A 15,411-nucleotide genomic window follows, 5' to 3' on the forward strand; every position below is an offset into this window, starting at 1 on the left:
CTTCTGCGCAAACACAGTTTCGTGATTGTTGTGATCATCGTGACACCTTTGTCGAACCATATTTAGTGTTTTTTGGTGTATGGCCACTAGGAGCACTAGTTAACACCATCATTCACTTTGTGATGCACAAATGTTTTTAGTTTAAATACAGTGCAGGTTATGTATTTCATTCATGCTGAGCAAAACTTGTTTCGAGAATTTATTCTGTTGTCAAGCGCCGTATATACGTATGTATTTTTTGTGATGTTACACAAACAAACAAACAATGTGAGTGACAGTTTGCGTGTATGTGTGGTTTTCTGCATAACTGATGAGGCACAGTACCTGAAAACCTGAAGAAGATGACTACAGTATAAGAGACGCAGAACAACACACATTGAAACACGACACAAAATACTTATGTACATATTTGCACTTGACAACAAGAAAAATTTCTTGAAACACGTCTTGCTAAGCATGAAAAAATACGTAACTAGTGCAGTATTTCATTATTTAAATAATGAATGACAGTTGCTGGCTTTCAAAAACATCGATGATGACATATGAAATTGAGTCAAACATTCCTACTTCCCAGACAGTTAACAGTTCCAATTACATCAGCGATTTTTATTATAATAAACTTTCATTAGATAATAAACAAGTCGCTGACAAGTCATTTAATGCCTGTTATGTACCTATATCATACATAATGTGCAAGGGGGTATCCTATACGTAACTTTTACAGCATAAAACGTTATTTCCCAAATTTTACATTTTCCTGAGTTTTACTCCATTTTTTTTTAGTCCATTGAACAGTGTAAAAGCAGGGTTTCACTGTATGTAAAACAAGGGAAAGGAACCACTCACCTACATCAGGTCAATGCATGGAGCACAGAAACACGTACCAGAAAACAGCATTCACACATACAACTACACAGACTCCCAAATGTACACTCCCTCCAATGGCCACAGGAGTGTACGTTTGGGTGTCTGTGAGGTTGTGTGTGTGAATGTGTGCACTTTTTCTGCGAGAAAAAGGGCTATTGCTTGAAAGCTAGTGTGAATGCTGTTCTCTGTTAAGTGTTTCTGTGCTCCATGCATCAATCCACTACAGACAAGTAGTGCCCTTTCCCTTATTTTACATACTGCTTCATCCAGACATTTCCGCTGCTGTTATACAGAAACACATATGAAGCATATATCGCTCATTATAAAGCATTTACTATCATCTGTTTAGAGTAAAATGTATCTCACCCCTGGGTTTGCCTTCATCCTCCTGGTTGCTGATATCACTATCACTGCTCTCAGCCGACTCTCCTCCGCCAAAGTGACCTCCTGTTATCGATCCAGCAGGTGAAGGAACTGATGGTGCATTGTACACCTGAGGAACTTTGCAACTCAGTGTTGACCCTGTATCTGGCAGTTCAAGTAACACTTCTGTTTCACAGAGGTAGCACCATACACGCAACGTTGATAAATTCAGGTGTACACAGTGGCTACGATTGCTCTGAAACCAATTACATAATGCAGTAAACAAAAAGATACTTTTATTTTCAAACTGAAATGCTCATAGAACACAATGATATTTACCTAGCATGATATTGCAACAGCAGAACTATTTACACACAACACACCAAGAATATTACACAACACTTCTTATGAATTATAGTGAATCTTATGAAGGGAAAGCAAAATTGTTAAAAATATTACAAAAACAGATGTGACAACAAATTCAATACGTCGCAGAGGAAATAGTTATGTGACAACGTAAACAACAAAGTAAGAATTGAGTGAAATACATAGAATTCAAATGACAAAAATTTTATATGTTAATGAAGGGGGATCACTGCTGTCAGTTGCAGTGAATCAATGGCGATGAGTGAAAATGTGTACCAGACCAGGATTTGAACCCGGAATCTCCTGCTTACTAGGCAGGTGCGGTAACCACCGAGCCACCCGGAACACAGTGTTACTGCAACGACACGGACTATCTCGGTACGCCTCATGGCTGATACACACACCCACTGAGTGCCACCTATCCGCAGTCCCTGTCCATTATGCTCCCATTCACTACTCAGAGATTCCCACAGGCAGTCGGGCGTCTTTCATGCATTCACACTGAAGAAAGCGCATCCATTGCCCAGCCAGGCTTATCAATTATATGAATGTGTGGTATCTGTTCCTTCGAAAGAACACAAACCACACAGATCCCCGCAGCTACTAAACACGATATGTAAAAGGTGTGTCCCAGATGGCACAATGGTTGCTGCACCTGCATACAAGCAGGTGGCCCCGGTTTGAATCCCGATCTGGTGCACATTTTCATTCATAATCACTGATTCCACTTAATGTCTCACTGCAGCTGACAGCAGTGACACCCCCCCCCCCTTTCTGTTTACACATAGTGTTTCACAGCTATGGGATCTACGTTTTACCACCTTGGAAAAGACAAGCTGTAACCATGAAACTATGTGGTGATGTTAGTCCTTGACATGCGATTTTAGGTTTCCTCGGATTAGGAAAACCTAGAATATTTCTTGGACATTCAGTAAGCTGGCATTGTCCAGAAGGTGTGATATTTCAGCATGTTCACTTTTCGCCATCTTCAGGAATTCATCAGAAATGAGAACAAGAAGTCAGCTTGCCGAAATCTGTGAATAATATTTTATATTGGAAAAACTTATGTTGCTAATTTCTTGTGTCCAAAGTTTTATGTTTATCATGCCTTTAATCAACGAAAGACTTCAAAGTTAAAACTTCATTTGCTATGTGATTTTTAAGATAGTTTTCTCCAATTTATGTAGCATTTTTAGCCCATGTTAAAAATTTAAACGACTGTTCGGGGAGGGGGGGGAGGCACTTAAAGCACATTGTTTTGAATCTTTAAAAGAAAATGGTATTTGTAAATCAGGTGTTGAATAAATACTATTTTCACTTTCTCACCAAAATTGTCAACTTTTTGACAAATTTGTAGATTACTGGAAAATAGTAGGTGAATAAAATTTTGTATTCCACATGCTTGTGCAACTGAGCTATTGCATTTCAAGTTTTGTGTTCAGTGCGTATTTAAGAGATATAAAAATCCAAAGTTCACATGTTTTTCATGTCACAATTTTTGTGCCCAATTATGATACAAATTAACTAGCACTGTTGCTCCACATTGGATAACCAAATACACTTCTTTCAGTGGACTTTCTAATGGGCCTAGTTTGGAGAATATTATAGAACACAGTTCTTTGCAAAATCAGTATTGAAAAGTGGTACATAAACAAGACTTTATATTTGAGAACCTTGTGTTGTTATGTTACTACATGTCAAGTTTCACATTCATCATCATACCTTTAGTTCCTGAAATATAAGAAGCCAAACTTTGAAATATTTTGGGCCAATTTGTCCAAAATTTTCTGCCTGAATGTGGCTTGTAAAAATTTTTCATTATTATTCTTAAGAGAAAGCTTACAGTTCTAGAAGATGGCCAAATTTTATTTCTTTCAATAAAATATATCCCAAGATATAACAGCTCAAAGTCTGTGCAAAGTCACAAATGGAGTGTGGCTATACCTCAAACAGTGTTGCTTCGATTAGCGTTTAACAGTACCAATGTTCATTGGGGACGCGTGCGAATGTTCACATAAAATTTTGTTGAAATCCATGATGCTCGAGCAGGGAGTTAACATGGAATGACCCCAGTTTCAGCTAAAGAGGCACAGGGAAGCCTTCAGCCGAAATGGCACCCGGGCTCAAAAACAGTTCAAGAAAACAGATGAAAAACTGACAGTGCCCTCAAACGTTTAGAAAGCTGTTCCTGGAATTCTTTCCATGCTACAACCCACTGTTAAAAATCCTTGTTTCCATTAACGTTAGTGAGCTTAGCGAAATTGATGGTGTTCCTTGTCACAAGTTCTCTTTTCCACAATGCAATTTTCTTTATACACACATATACTTTTGCTATGAAATCAGAAATAAGTGGTATCTTACCCCTGCAATGTCTTACTGGCGGAAACTGCAGTCAACTCTGTTTAAAATGTGAGGCCTGCAATTCATTCCAGATCTAATTTTCGCTCTTCCTTTTCTTTTTCCTTCAGAAATTCTACAATAGTGGACCTTAAATTGAAAACTCATTCCAGGGATGACCTCTGACATGAACGAAAAAATTCTGCACTGATACATAATGTCTCCATACTCTTTGTTCAATTCCATAAAAAATGGTGCAACTGAAGATGTAATTGTGCGCGTTACTTCAGGAAATGGGTTATTCACATCACCAATTCCATCTCATTTTCATGCCTGTATAGTTAGTACCAAGTTCTCTTTGATTTACAGAACTATGAATCCCATACAAATAGTCCGTTGAACGTTGTAATTTTTAACTCTTTACATTGTCAACTAAATATGCACGGTGTTGTAATGTCACTCCATAACAATATGTAGTATCCACAGACTATGCGACTAGACTACATAACATATACTGAGATTTCTTACTAAATGATATGTCATGCTATATAAAGAAGAACCAAGCAATGCCGAGATGTATCGAGCAGTGCCAAGACAGGCTGGACCTCGGCTCATATACATACAGCACATTATACACACATGAAGGTTTGTGCACCATAGCTGACTCTGTTTCAACCCGTCTCCATCGATTTCTTTGTTTCTTCCCTTTCTTTAGGTTGACAACTACAATTTATTTTGTTTATAACTCTAGTTAATTTTCCATAATCCAAGCTCCACCACTTATTCATGAACTTCCAAAAGCAATATTCATCTCAACAGCTAAAGGATCAGTCAGTTATGTTCTTTCTAGGAATTCAGTTTCATAATTCAGATGAGTAACAATTATAATTCCTACAATATTACTTGTCCCCATTTAAGTTCCTGGAGGTACCTCTCTCCTAGTTGATCACACAGTTTTAACTCATCAATTAGTTTTAAAAGAACACACACTATAATGCAGAGAAAGAATTTCACTATAGAAAAATTCCTCTGTTTGAGGCTAAGGCTTTCTTAACAATTTCCACTCTCACTCCCCTAATAATTTTCACCCAGTGTGGTATGAGTCATGCAAGTACGATTTTGACAGAACTGAAGCATGGAGGCAGATCTTTCTAGTTCAGCCTGTAACATAAATACCTGTTAAAGGTATGGGTTCAGGTTTAAATCCCAGTCTGCCAGAAATTTTAACTTGTCACGTATATTTAACAGCGCAAATTTCGCTGCAAAGTGAAACTGTCAATTCACATAATTACCAAAATATGTACATCATTATACACAAACAAAAGATAAAATACCAAGCGTAAAATTGTCATATTCTTTCTTTAAACTAACAGATTTATGCATATAAGTAACAATACATACCACTTAGTAATACACTATTCAATTTTAAATAGGAAGTTATGAAAAAAACTAAAAATGCAAAGAGTTACGATTATTTATATTTTCAAATTATGATGATAATCACAACCCATTTGAAGGTACAATTCAACGTAATCACACCAAGACAAATTTAAACACTCATTATAAGTCATGATGGATAATTAATATAAAACAGCAAATATATTTGTGGGGGAGGAAAAAATTAAGTACATGTGAAAAGTCAATGTCGATTTTGATCCAATGATGGAATATCCCACCTGCGGGATAGTGGATGTCCTGATAATGGTTGCAATGTTGTCCACCAAGAGAGAGCATAGTGGCACAGCTAACAGAACATCCACCGTGTCTGCCATTCATAAGAAATACTCACAGCCAAAAGAATCATTGAGTAGAATATGTGTGAAGCAAGCAAGCAACTCTGCCAAGGAGATGAACTCGTGCTTCCTACAGCCAACTGAACAAGTTTGAAAGGGGTCAAATAATGGCCTTTCGAGTGGTGGGATGGTCCATTCACAGAATTGCCTCACAAGTTGGATGTGCTGCGTCAGTTGGCAACAATGCTGCTATCAGTGGTCACGTCAACATTTTCACACCCATACATTATGTTCTAGACATTCACGCACCACAAACGCCTGCTGGGATCATGATACAGTGAGGGCAGCAGTGGTAGGTCGTACAGCAACCACAGAACAGAGAAGAGGGCTTGTTAGCATAGATGTGTCACACCTCTAGCCTGTCTTCCACTCCGGCCACAGCATTGACTTGCACGGGTTCACTGGTGCTGTCATAAGATCACCTGTAAAGTGGAACAACACACTATGTTCTTCAGCAATGAAAGCAGATTCTGCCTGCATGCAAGTGATGGTTGTTTGCACATACAATGTGGACCTGGAGAGTGCTGTCTCATAGAGTGCATTCGTCCAAGACACACTGGCCCCATCACAGGCACTGTAGACAGGGTGCAATAAGCTATAACTCTTGCTCACCTTCGGTGGTTCTGAAGGGGACACTAACCAGTGCTCAGTATGTGCAAAATATTTTTACACCCACTCTTTTGCCATTCTTGTAACAGGAAGACGATGTCTTGTTCCGATGGATAATGCTCACTCACACACTACCAGTGAAACACAATGTGTTCTGCATGACATACAGCAACTTCAATGACCAGCACAATCCCCAGATTTGACTCCAATCGAACACACGTGAGATTTGATGGGACGAGAAGTGACACGTGTGACTTGTTAACCAACAACACTTACAGAGCCACGTGAACAGGTCGAGAAGGCACGGCTAACATATCCCACGACAGTATTAGTCATCAGTACGATCAACTGGATGCCAGTGTCAGTGCCTGTGCTGCAACCCATTGAGGCTATACCTCCTACTAATCTGGGTGTTTCAGCATAGGTCAATACCTGGTACCTAAGAACCACCTTTCATGTACTCCATACGCACTGCTGTAACAATAAATCTTGAGGGAATTGGAAACTTCTAAAATGGTGCACCCATTTTTTTCCGGCAGTGTATACACTGGAAAATTAGTTGTAGTTCAAAAAGGAAAGAGTGCTAGCTGAACAATGTACAGAAAAGAAAAAGATGGACGAGGGCAACACTACACTCACAGTATTATATGCAATGCATCTGATACAGAGGACTGTTTGATATGAGTTGTCGACTTTGACCAGTGACATAGTAAACACGTGACAAGTGCTGTAAACAATATGGTGACTATATGTTACGGGCATTTTTTTTTTTTAAATTGGGCAGAAGTACAGATTAATTTGTCACCACAACCAGGTTTTTATTTGCATCACATTCATTGCCTTCACCAACCCAAAAATAAACTGTTGCCTAACTTAGATCCCTGACAAAGCTACATATCAGTTGTGTCATCATAACCCTTTTTTTTTAATTTGTTGGCATCACCAACTACTAACAAAAGTATGAACATATGCAGCAGAATAACACAACAGCAGCCATTAACATTATGGCACTAAAGCCGTTGACTCGTATTTAACATCTCTCTTGACCCCAATGAATCAAGTTTATACCCTCTGTAAGTTCCAACAATAATAAAGTTGTTCCCACGTACATACATACAGCAGAGTTGGAACAATACTCACTTTGTTATGTGCCGTACTGTGATCATTATGTACTTCTCCGCAGCCGATCTGTAAGCAGCCTCGGTGGACACAAAGCCACAGGTTTGGTCCACGAGACTCACAAAGTGAACATTTGCTGATCTGTGAAAATTAAGAGTGAACACTAAATTATTTAAAGAAATTTTAAATAAAACAACCAGAATACTGTGACCACTCCTCGTTTCAACACAATGTTTACAATCAGTCACAATCATATGTCAGGATCTCAGCATAAAAGTGCGAGTACTCATTGCAGTATTTAATTTCTGTGTAGGAATCATCAGGGAGGGCAGTATAGAGATATGACAATAACTAACAAAGATGCAATGGAGATCAGGAGGGCAATGAAAGATGGCCCTGTTACCTCACAAATTGCTATTTCCATACAGTTTCTCGGTTGTATTTTCTACAATTCTGTCAATACAGAAAATTCTACTTTGACTCATTAGCATCACTCACTGCCTGAAAAACTGAAAATCATCCCCACTAATTACAACACTAACATGAGTTATTTTTTATTTCTGTATCACTGCTTTGGTCCTAGATAAATAAACACTAAGACTATTTATTCTGTTGTTAAGTTCTCATTATTTAGTTGTTCTTTTTTCTTCCTGTGTTTGGCTGGTTTTTCCTAACCTTCACTATGACGACGCAGTGATCTCCACAATATTATCCCCCCCCCCTTTTTTTCGCGAGGCCTCCACAATTTTTTAAAGGGAAACATGATCCATAGTAGGCTGTAATGTTCTTTATTAATTGTGTGACCACCAAAATCAGCTGAAAGCACAATTAATAAAGAATATTACAGACTGCTAAGTAGCATGCTTTTCTTGACAAAATTACTCCCTTTGTTTGTTGAAAAGCACCCAGAGTCTTAATACTTTAAAACAGATTTTTTAAATTCCATCTCTCTCTTTCAATGAGAAAGTTACAATGTGAAATTTATTTACATTACTACCAGAGGCAGATCATAAAGTATTAATTAGCTCACAGTTGATCAAATTTCAGAATTCATGAAGAATCTCCAATGATAGTTTGACTGAAATCAACTGAAAAGCAATTAGTAACATTATATTAAGCAATAAGAAGATTTTAAATACAAAATTCTTTCATGTACCAAAAACAGACTAACTTATAATTTGCATTTCCCCCTAAAACAAAATTTTCCATTCACACACTCCATTTGGTTTTTTCATGAGATTTCAGCATACATCACAAAATCCAGTTAATCAGATATGAATACTGCTGAAGGGTAGAGATGCTGGCCATTGTTTAAAAACAAAAAAACAATGGTACAAATAATAAAGACGAAGTGTAAATTGTTATAAATAGAGTTAAATGAAAATAGTCTCATAATAAAGAAGAATGGTCAATATTTTCACTGAAATAAAAGATCTGCTTCTCCATCTTATTACTGCCTTACTTCTGTCAAACTTAACATGTTACAATAATGTACTGACGATATCATCTGCACAGTCACATCAAAGAGTCTAGAGTAATTACTGATATACATAAAGAAACCTTGTTAAAGAAGCAATGTTATGCTACCAGGAAATATACATTTATAAGGTGTGAGGATGGGGGTGGGAGTAACGTGTAGAATTTAAGTAGTCTCATTATGAATGAGCTATAAATGCCATTTGTAAGCAACAGAATAACATTGATTCACCAAACATTGAGAAAACTGTGGTATTTCAAATATTTTCTTTCATAAAATAGATATTCAAAGATCATGACAGCATAGTGATTACTGGTACAACAATGTACTTTCATTAAGCAAAGTAAAGCTTTCATACCAACAGCAAAAAATATATTTATCAGTAATTCAGGAGGCGAAACACAATTTCCTTAGTTTAAGGCAGTCACTGTTTCTTATACAAATAAATAAATAAATGAAAAATTCACTGTGGTCCCTTACGGGCTTCTTACCTCCTTCGCTTTCTCAATATCTGCATGTGTAACATCAACGCTGTTCAAGTGTGGGCACTTCAGTGGTCGTCCAGACATTGCACTGTAAAAATAAGAACTTCTTTATTTAAAAATGAAATTTCATTCTGGAAATCTGACACCTCAAAAACCAACTATGTATAAAACATTCTTTCTTTTTTGCCACATCAAATCTGAATAAAACAAATTGTATTTATCAGAAACAACTGACTGCTATAGCAGCTGTTGTATTGATCATGTATAGCCTACAAACAGCTTGTGACAGGTCACCATACATGATCCACAACTGAGAATACTGTGGCTGCAGCTTCTCATGCTGACAAACCTTGCACACAATTTTGCCCCCATAGAGGAAAGTGAAATGAGCCTGAAGTTTCTCTCCACAACATCTTTGGTTTACTTTCCACGCCAAGACAATGGGAGATTGCAAGTCCAGATTTTATACATACACACTCTAAAACATTTTGGGCAAATGCCAGAATAGTTCCTTCAACATGGGCACAGTTGACTACATGCCTTATCCTTGTTAAACACATAAGTATACATTATGTAAATTGAAGGTAGAGGAGAGGAAAGGAACTATTGAGGCCAGCTGACATTGGGATTTTATGCAGAATCAGAGGCGATGAGTGCAAAAGTGTGCTGGACCAGGATTCAAACCCAAGATCCCCTGCTTACTAGGCAGTTGCGTTAACCACTGCACCATTCAGACAGTGTTTATCCCAAATGCACGGACTATCTCGGCATCTCTCCTGGCCGACCCACATCCCCACCCAGTGGCACGTATCCAGATGTCAGAAAGAACAGACACCACAAATTCATATAACTGATTTGCCTCGATGGGCAATGAATCCACCTACCTCAGTGTGGACGCACAAGTACATTCAATCTCCTGTGAGAATCTCAAAGAAGTGAGCATAATGAACACGGTTGTTGACTGCAATAGGTGGTACTGGGTGGGAATGTGGGTCAGCCGAGAAGCATGTCAAGATAGTGCGTGCAATCATGTTAAACATTGCGCCAGGATGGGGCACTGCTTAACCCAACTGACTAGTAAGCAGGAGATCCCAGGTTTGAATCCCGACCCTGCACATATTTTCCCTTATCACCAATGATTCCACATAAAGGCCCAATGCCGCCAACATCAATAGTTCTTTCTCTTTTATTTCTCCTCCCCTCCACTTTCAATTTACATGTGTGTCATAACTATAGCATATGTATATATTTATATCCCTGACATGGTTTTCCCTCGTATAAAGCAGACAAATCTAATATCAAACTTCCTGGAAGATTAAAACTGTGTGCAGGACCTAGACTCGAACTCGGGGCCTTTGCCTTTCACGGGCAAGTGCTCTACCACCTGAGCTACCCAAGCATGACTCAAGACCCGCCCTCACAGCTTTAGTTCTGCCAGTACCTCGTCTCCTAGCTTCCAAACTTCACAGAAGCTCTCCTGCATGGTAGAGCACTTGCCCACAAAAGGCAGAGGTCCCAAGTTCGAGTCTCAGTCCAGCACACAGTTTTAATCTTCCAGGAAGCTTGATACTAGATCTAATACCATTCAAAAACGATTTAGCAAATATATTACCATTTTAGAGCAATATAAATTTTAAAATATTCACAACTTTTCGGGATTGTGCTTTCTCCATCCATCTTTCCAGCCTTCTTAATTGCTTGCAGTGACATTACATTTGTGCAGTGCATTTGGAATGCATTGTATGTGGAGATGGCTTTTTATCATCTGTGGTGGTTCTCTCTAAGGTTGAATTTGTATGTTTAGGAGTTTTATTTGAGTGATTTTTTTGAGGCATCTGACATAGTGCTGTACGTTACTTTGTGCTCTGGGAGTTTTTGTGAGTTATTTTAATGCCTTTAGTTACTGGCAATTGATTTGTTTTTAGCTTTGGATTTGTTAGTTCACCCTGTTGTTAGCAGCAGGAAATGATTTTTTTGTATTTCATTTGGTACAAGTTATGGTTTTTTGCCGCTATGGGTGACTATATAGCCATTAAATCCAATTTCAGCTGTTACATGGAATGTGTGAAGTGTACATAGTGCAGTGAATTAATGAAATTGAGCAAAGTTGCTTTGTTATAAATGTGGGGCAAGTGTATGTGGTGTCGTGACAACATCTGGAGGTAGATTAAGAGGGATTCCTTGCTTGAGAAACCTAGGCCAGTCATATGGGATAGTATTTCTTTACTTATTATTGGTGCTTTCACTTGCCGATTGTGTTTTGTGCACACAAGATGGGCAAATGCAATAGGTCTGTGTTAGACTGGTTTCTTGTAGGGAAGTCTGTTCCAAGTTAATAAAGTATAGTGTATCACTGGGTGAGGGAGGAGGGAGGGGGAGGAGGTTGGAGTAGTCTGAAAACTGACAAATCTGCACACAGTCTCTGTTGATCCATTGCGGACGTAGGACAGGGGCTGATGAAATATTTAACAAAGAAATACACCAAACAGCTATGCAAACTGAGAAGTTATTTTACTTAATTTTCACAATGAGTTTCAGCAATTCAATATGCCATCTTCAGGTCTCGTACACACCTCTCAAAAATAACAACATTGGCATACTAAGGCCATCTGTTTCTGGGTCTTACGAATTCTCAAGTGCTTCCTTTGAAGACTTGACTACAATAATATCATAGCTTTGTGAACACTTCGGACGTGACAGTTATTACCTGTCACGTAATGAGCACCTGTGGATTGGCAACAATATGTGAGCTGTTGAATACACGCATTTCTACCAATAAGATCTTACAACATTCTCTCATAGATGTGTTTACATTCATTAAAGATGTTAGATACAGCTAACTAACACTGTGTTATGCTAAATACAGAAACAGCTGTGTCTTTCTGTGTTGAAATATTATTATCATGAAAATTAGGTCTTTTTCTCGTCTACAAAACCACACAAATTTTTACCTTCACAGGGAAAGGAGAAGCTTTTAATCTAAAGTATCAACTACCAGATTTACAACTGTTTCATATAATAATCCAACAGCTTCAACTGAAGTCTCACATGGTTCCTTCACTTCCATCATAACTGTAATTCACATGATGCTCATCATTAATGCTCCTTTTATGGTCTCCACGTAAATCAGGGCATCCAATACCACCTGTTGGCTTCGACCAAAGACATATCAAGTTCCAAGGCAGAACACGAACAAAATTTCAAGATGGTGACAGTTAACCTTAAACACTTCCACAGTGCAAAAATATAATCACCATGTAAAAAAAAATGTAAATTTTTTTATAACAAATATTCAAGCAACAAAACTACCACATGAAAGTAGGGGTTTGGGGTGGGACAAACTAAAATCTAACACAACAACCATGAAGCCACACAAACAGTAAAATACACAAAACTCTCAACAACAGAAACATGATGTCGGGCTGGCAAACATCAGTATAGAAGGCCTAAAAATAATTTTGGTACACACCAAGCCAAAAATCACGAAAACTAACAAAACTGTGTATCAGCAACCAGAGTTGAGCTATACAGCGCAATGTGAAACACTGACACCAATACAGAAAGCCTAAAAGAATGTGCACTACATACCAAGGGGAAAAACAGGAAAAGTAACAAGACACAATATCAACACCATGAATTGAACTTTATAGCTCGACTTGAAGGACCAATATCACCACAAAAATCCTAAACCACATCACACAACAAAGTGATGAAAACAAGACAGTTACACATAGTGAAAAATGTCAAAAACTACAGGTTGTATCAATACACCAGTCAAACTGTTAATTAGGTAAAAACGTCCATAGTAGGGCTACCAATCATTTACAATCCAACATAATTACCAACATCTAACAACATAATGAGAAATTAAATAAAAATTTCAATATACACGAAACATACAATTATGCACATAAAACAACACACCAAAATACTACAGTTAAACACCACAATAATTCACTAACAAGGTGAAATAAACTCTTCGTAATGTATTCTCATTAACAGCAATCAAGGATTCCAATAGCACTAACACCACTCTCAAACAATTTAGTAAGAAATATCCCACACTAATGCACACCATTACACATACTCTAACATGCTCTCTGCAAACACAATATTTTACAAATGTAATATAGGGTCGACAGAAGCGTCCGATACGGCATGTTGGCTTTGACTGTGACAAACTCAGCGACATCACAAGTAAAAGTAGATGGATGGTACTGAACAGCCACGAGATCTGCTAAAAAAAGAACTGAGGCCTTTTTTCACAGGCCCATGATACAAAAAGATGTAACATGCTTTCCAATCCTCAATCTAATCTAAACCAGCTACGGATTTACGAGAAGCATTTCAAGCAGTGAATATAACAGGTGAGGAATCTGCACAACACAGTGACGAGAGTTGTGTTTCTTATTATACTGCAGCATTGGCTGATAAGAGAGAAAAAGGAAAAAAACTAGTGTATTTGTCTCTATCAAGAGTCATCAGAGCCAACAGACTACACTTGGGACAGAAACTATTCACCAAGGCAAGGAGAACCTATACAGTTCACAAACAAGCAATGGAAATTAGGAAAGTAGCATATTTCAGTAATGACTTGGATGAAAGTACAACCTAATATGTGCCAATAAAGAAAGACAGATTGATTTTGATGCCTGATGTGTATTATTCCCTTCCAATAGCATAGCTTCTCATGCAAAAAATATTGTGACAAAATTAGATCTTTTATCTATTTACTACATATGAGGTACACACAATGATTTGTACACCTCAAAAAGGGTGGGTGGAGGAGCGGAAAGGAATTAAAATTTCTTTCTGAATGCCATAAAACATTGAAATTGGCCATAGGCTACATGTCACTCAATCATGATCACAATAAACTAAATACATAATCCCCGTACTGGGACATGCATGCGTGTGTGTGTGTGTGTGTTTTGATCAATACAGTTCTGTGAGTTACCAATTAGTCTCGCACCAAGAATAATAAATCAATTTCTGCTATGGTCCATAAACAAGAGAGAGAGACTGATATTACAGTACAAACAAGTACGCTAATGCGCAATATCATGATCACTAACAACAAAAATATGGTGAACGATGAAAATTATAATTCATCTGCGCTTTCAAACAAACTAGGTAGGAGCTATGAGCCTGAAATCACGAATCAACCTACAAGGGATCCGCTGAAACTATATCGTCAATGGGAGGCTAAATTCTCCCTAGCCTTGTCAAGCTACTACTCAGCTGTTCACATATTTTATATGTTTAATTAACACTAACCCAGTTTATGGCAAGACAACTTATGGAGTCCATTGTTTTGATTTTTTTGAACAATCGTTACAAGAAGCAAAGAAAAAATACTGGTTACGAAGCTCTCATAATATTTCAAGCCTAATAAACAAATTATATGTTGTATATCAGCGCAATAACGGCTACGAAATGTATTCGAAAAACTGTTAAGTCATTGCCGTGCATACCTTCAGTTTTTCGTAGCTCGCCTAGACACAATTTTTAAACGATTAAAGATGGTAATCGGTTGGTGCTACAGCAGCTATATACCACATCACTGCAATACACATCTCACTTTCAGATCAGTCAATAGTTTTTTCTCTTCGCTGTCATCATCTCATTACTGTTACGAAGCACGCACGATTTGACCACAAACTAAGTGAGACCACTAGTCAATGCCCATCCACAAATAACGTTTGACACATTCACTACACACAACAATTAATTTCAATACTGTATCATCACAAATCCACAGGCAACAAATATGACAAAGATCACAAACCGAAGATAAAATAAATGTCAGTACTGCAAGGAATAATTCAGATCTTTAATTGAGACTTCGAACGTTATACGAAAAGCTCCAAGAGAACATATTTTCTTATTTTAAACTACCTCCAATATTTTCTAAGTAAGCAATCCCTACCCATGAAGATGCCACTATGGCATCCATACTAAATACAAATCTTTATTAGCTTTTCAGCATTTTTGA

General features: G+C 37.8%; 1 protein-coding gene across 4 annotated transcripts in view; it reads right to left on the reverse strand.

Annotated features, from left to right (window-relative positions):
• LOC126278021 (ubiquitin carboxyl-terminal hydrolase 20-like) overlaps positions 1-15,205 on the reverse strand; it is a 160,654-nt gene extending 145,449 nt beyond the window's left edge. For 2 of the 4 annotated variants that reach the window (XM_049977741.1, XM_049977738.1), the window contains exons 1-4: positions 12,465-12,563; positions 9,423-9,504; positions 7,476-7,595; positions 1,234-1,486 (exon numbers count right to left, since the gene is read on the reverse strand). In XM_049977741.1, coding sequence (XP_049833698.1) covers positions 1,234-1,486; positions 7,476-7,595; positions 9,423-9,500 — 451 coding nt within the window. In that variant the 5' untranslated portion in view covers positions 9,501-9,504; positions 12,465-12,563. Of the gene's footprint in view, positions 1-1,233; positions 1,487-7,475; positions 7,596-9,422; positions 9,505-12,464; positions 12,564-14,890 lie in introns of those variants that run through there. The other 2 variants (XM_049977739.1, XM_049977740.1) reach the window with 2 other exon arrangements.
• Positions 15,206-15,411: the final 206 nt, after the last annotated feature.

This window comes from Schistocerca gregaria, chromosome 6 (genome assembly GCF_023897955.1).
Source record: "Schistocerca gregaria isolate iqSchGreg1 chromosome 6, iqSchGreg1.2, whole genome shotgun sequence".
Taxonomy (NCBI): domain Eukaryota; kingdom Metazoa; phylum Arthropoda; class Insecta; order Orthoptera; family Acrididae; genus Schistocerca; species Schistocerca gregaria.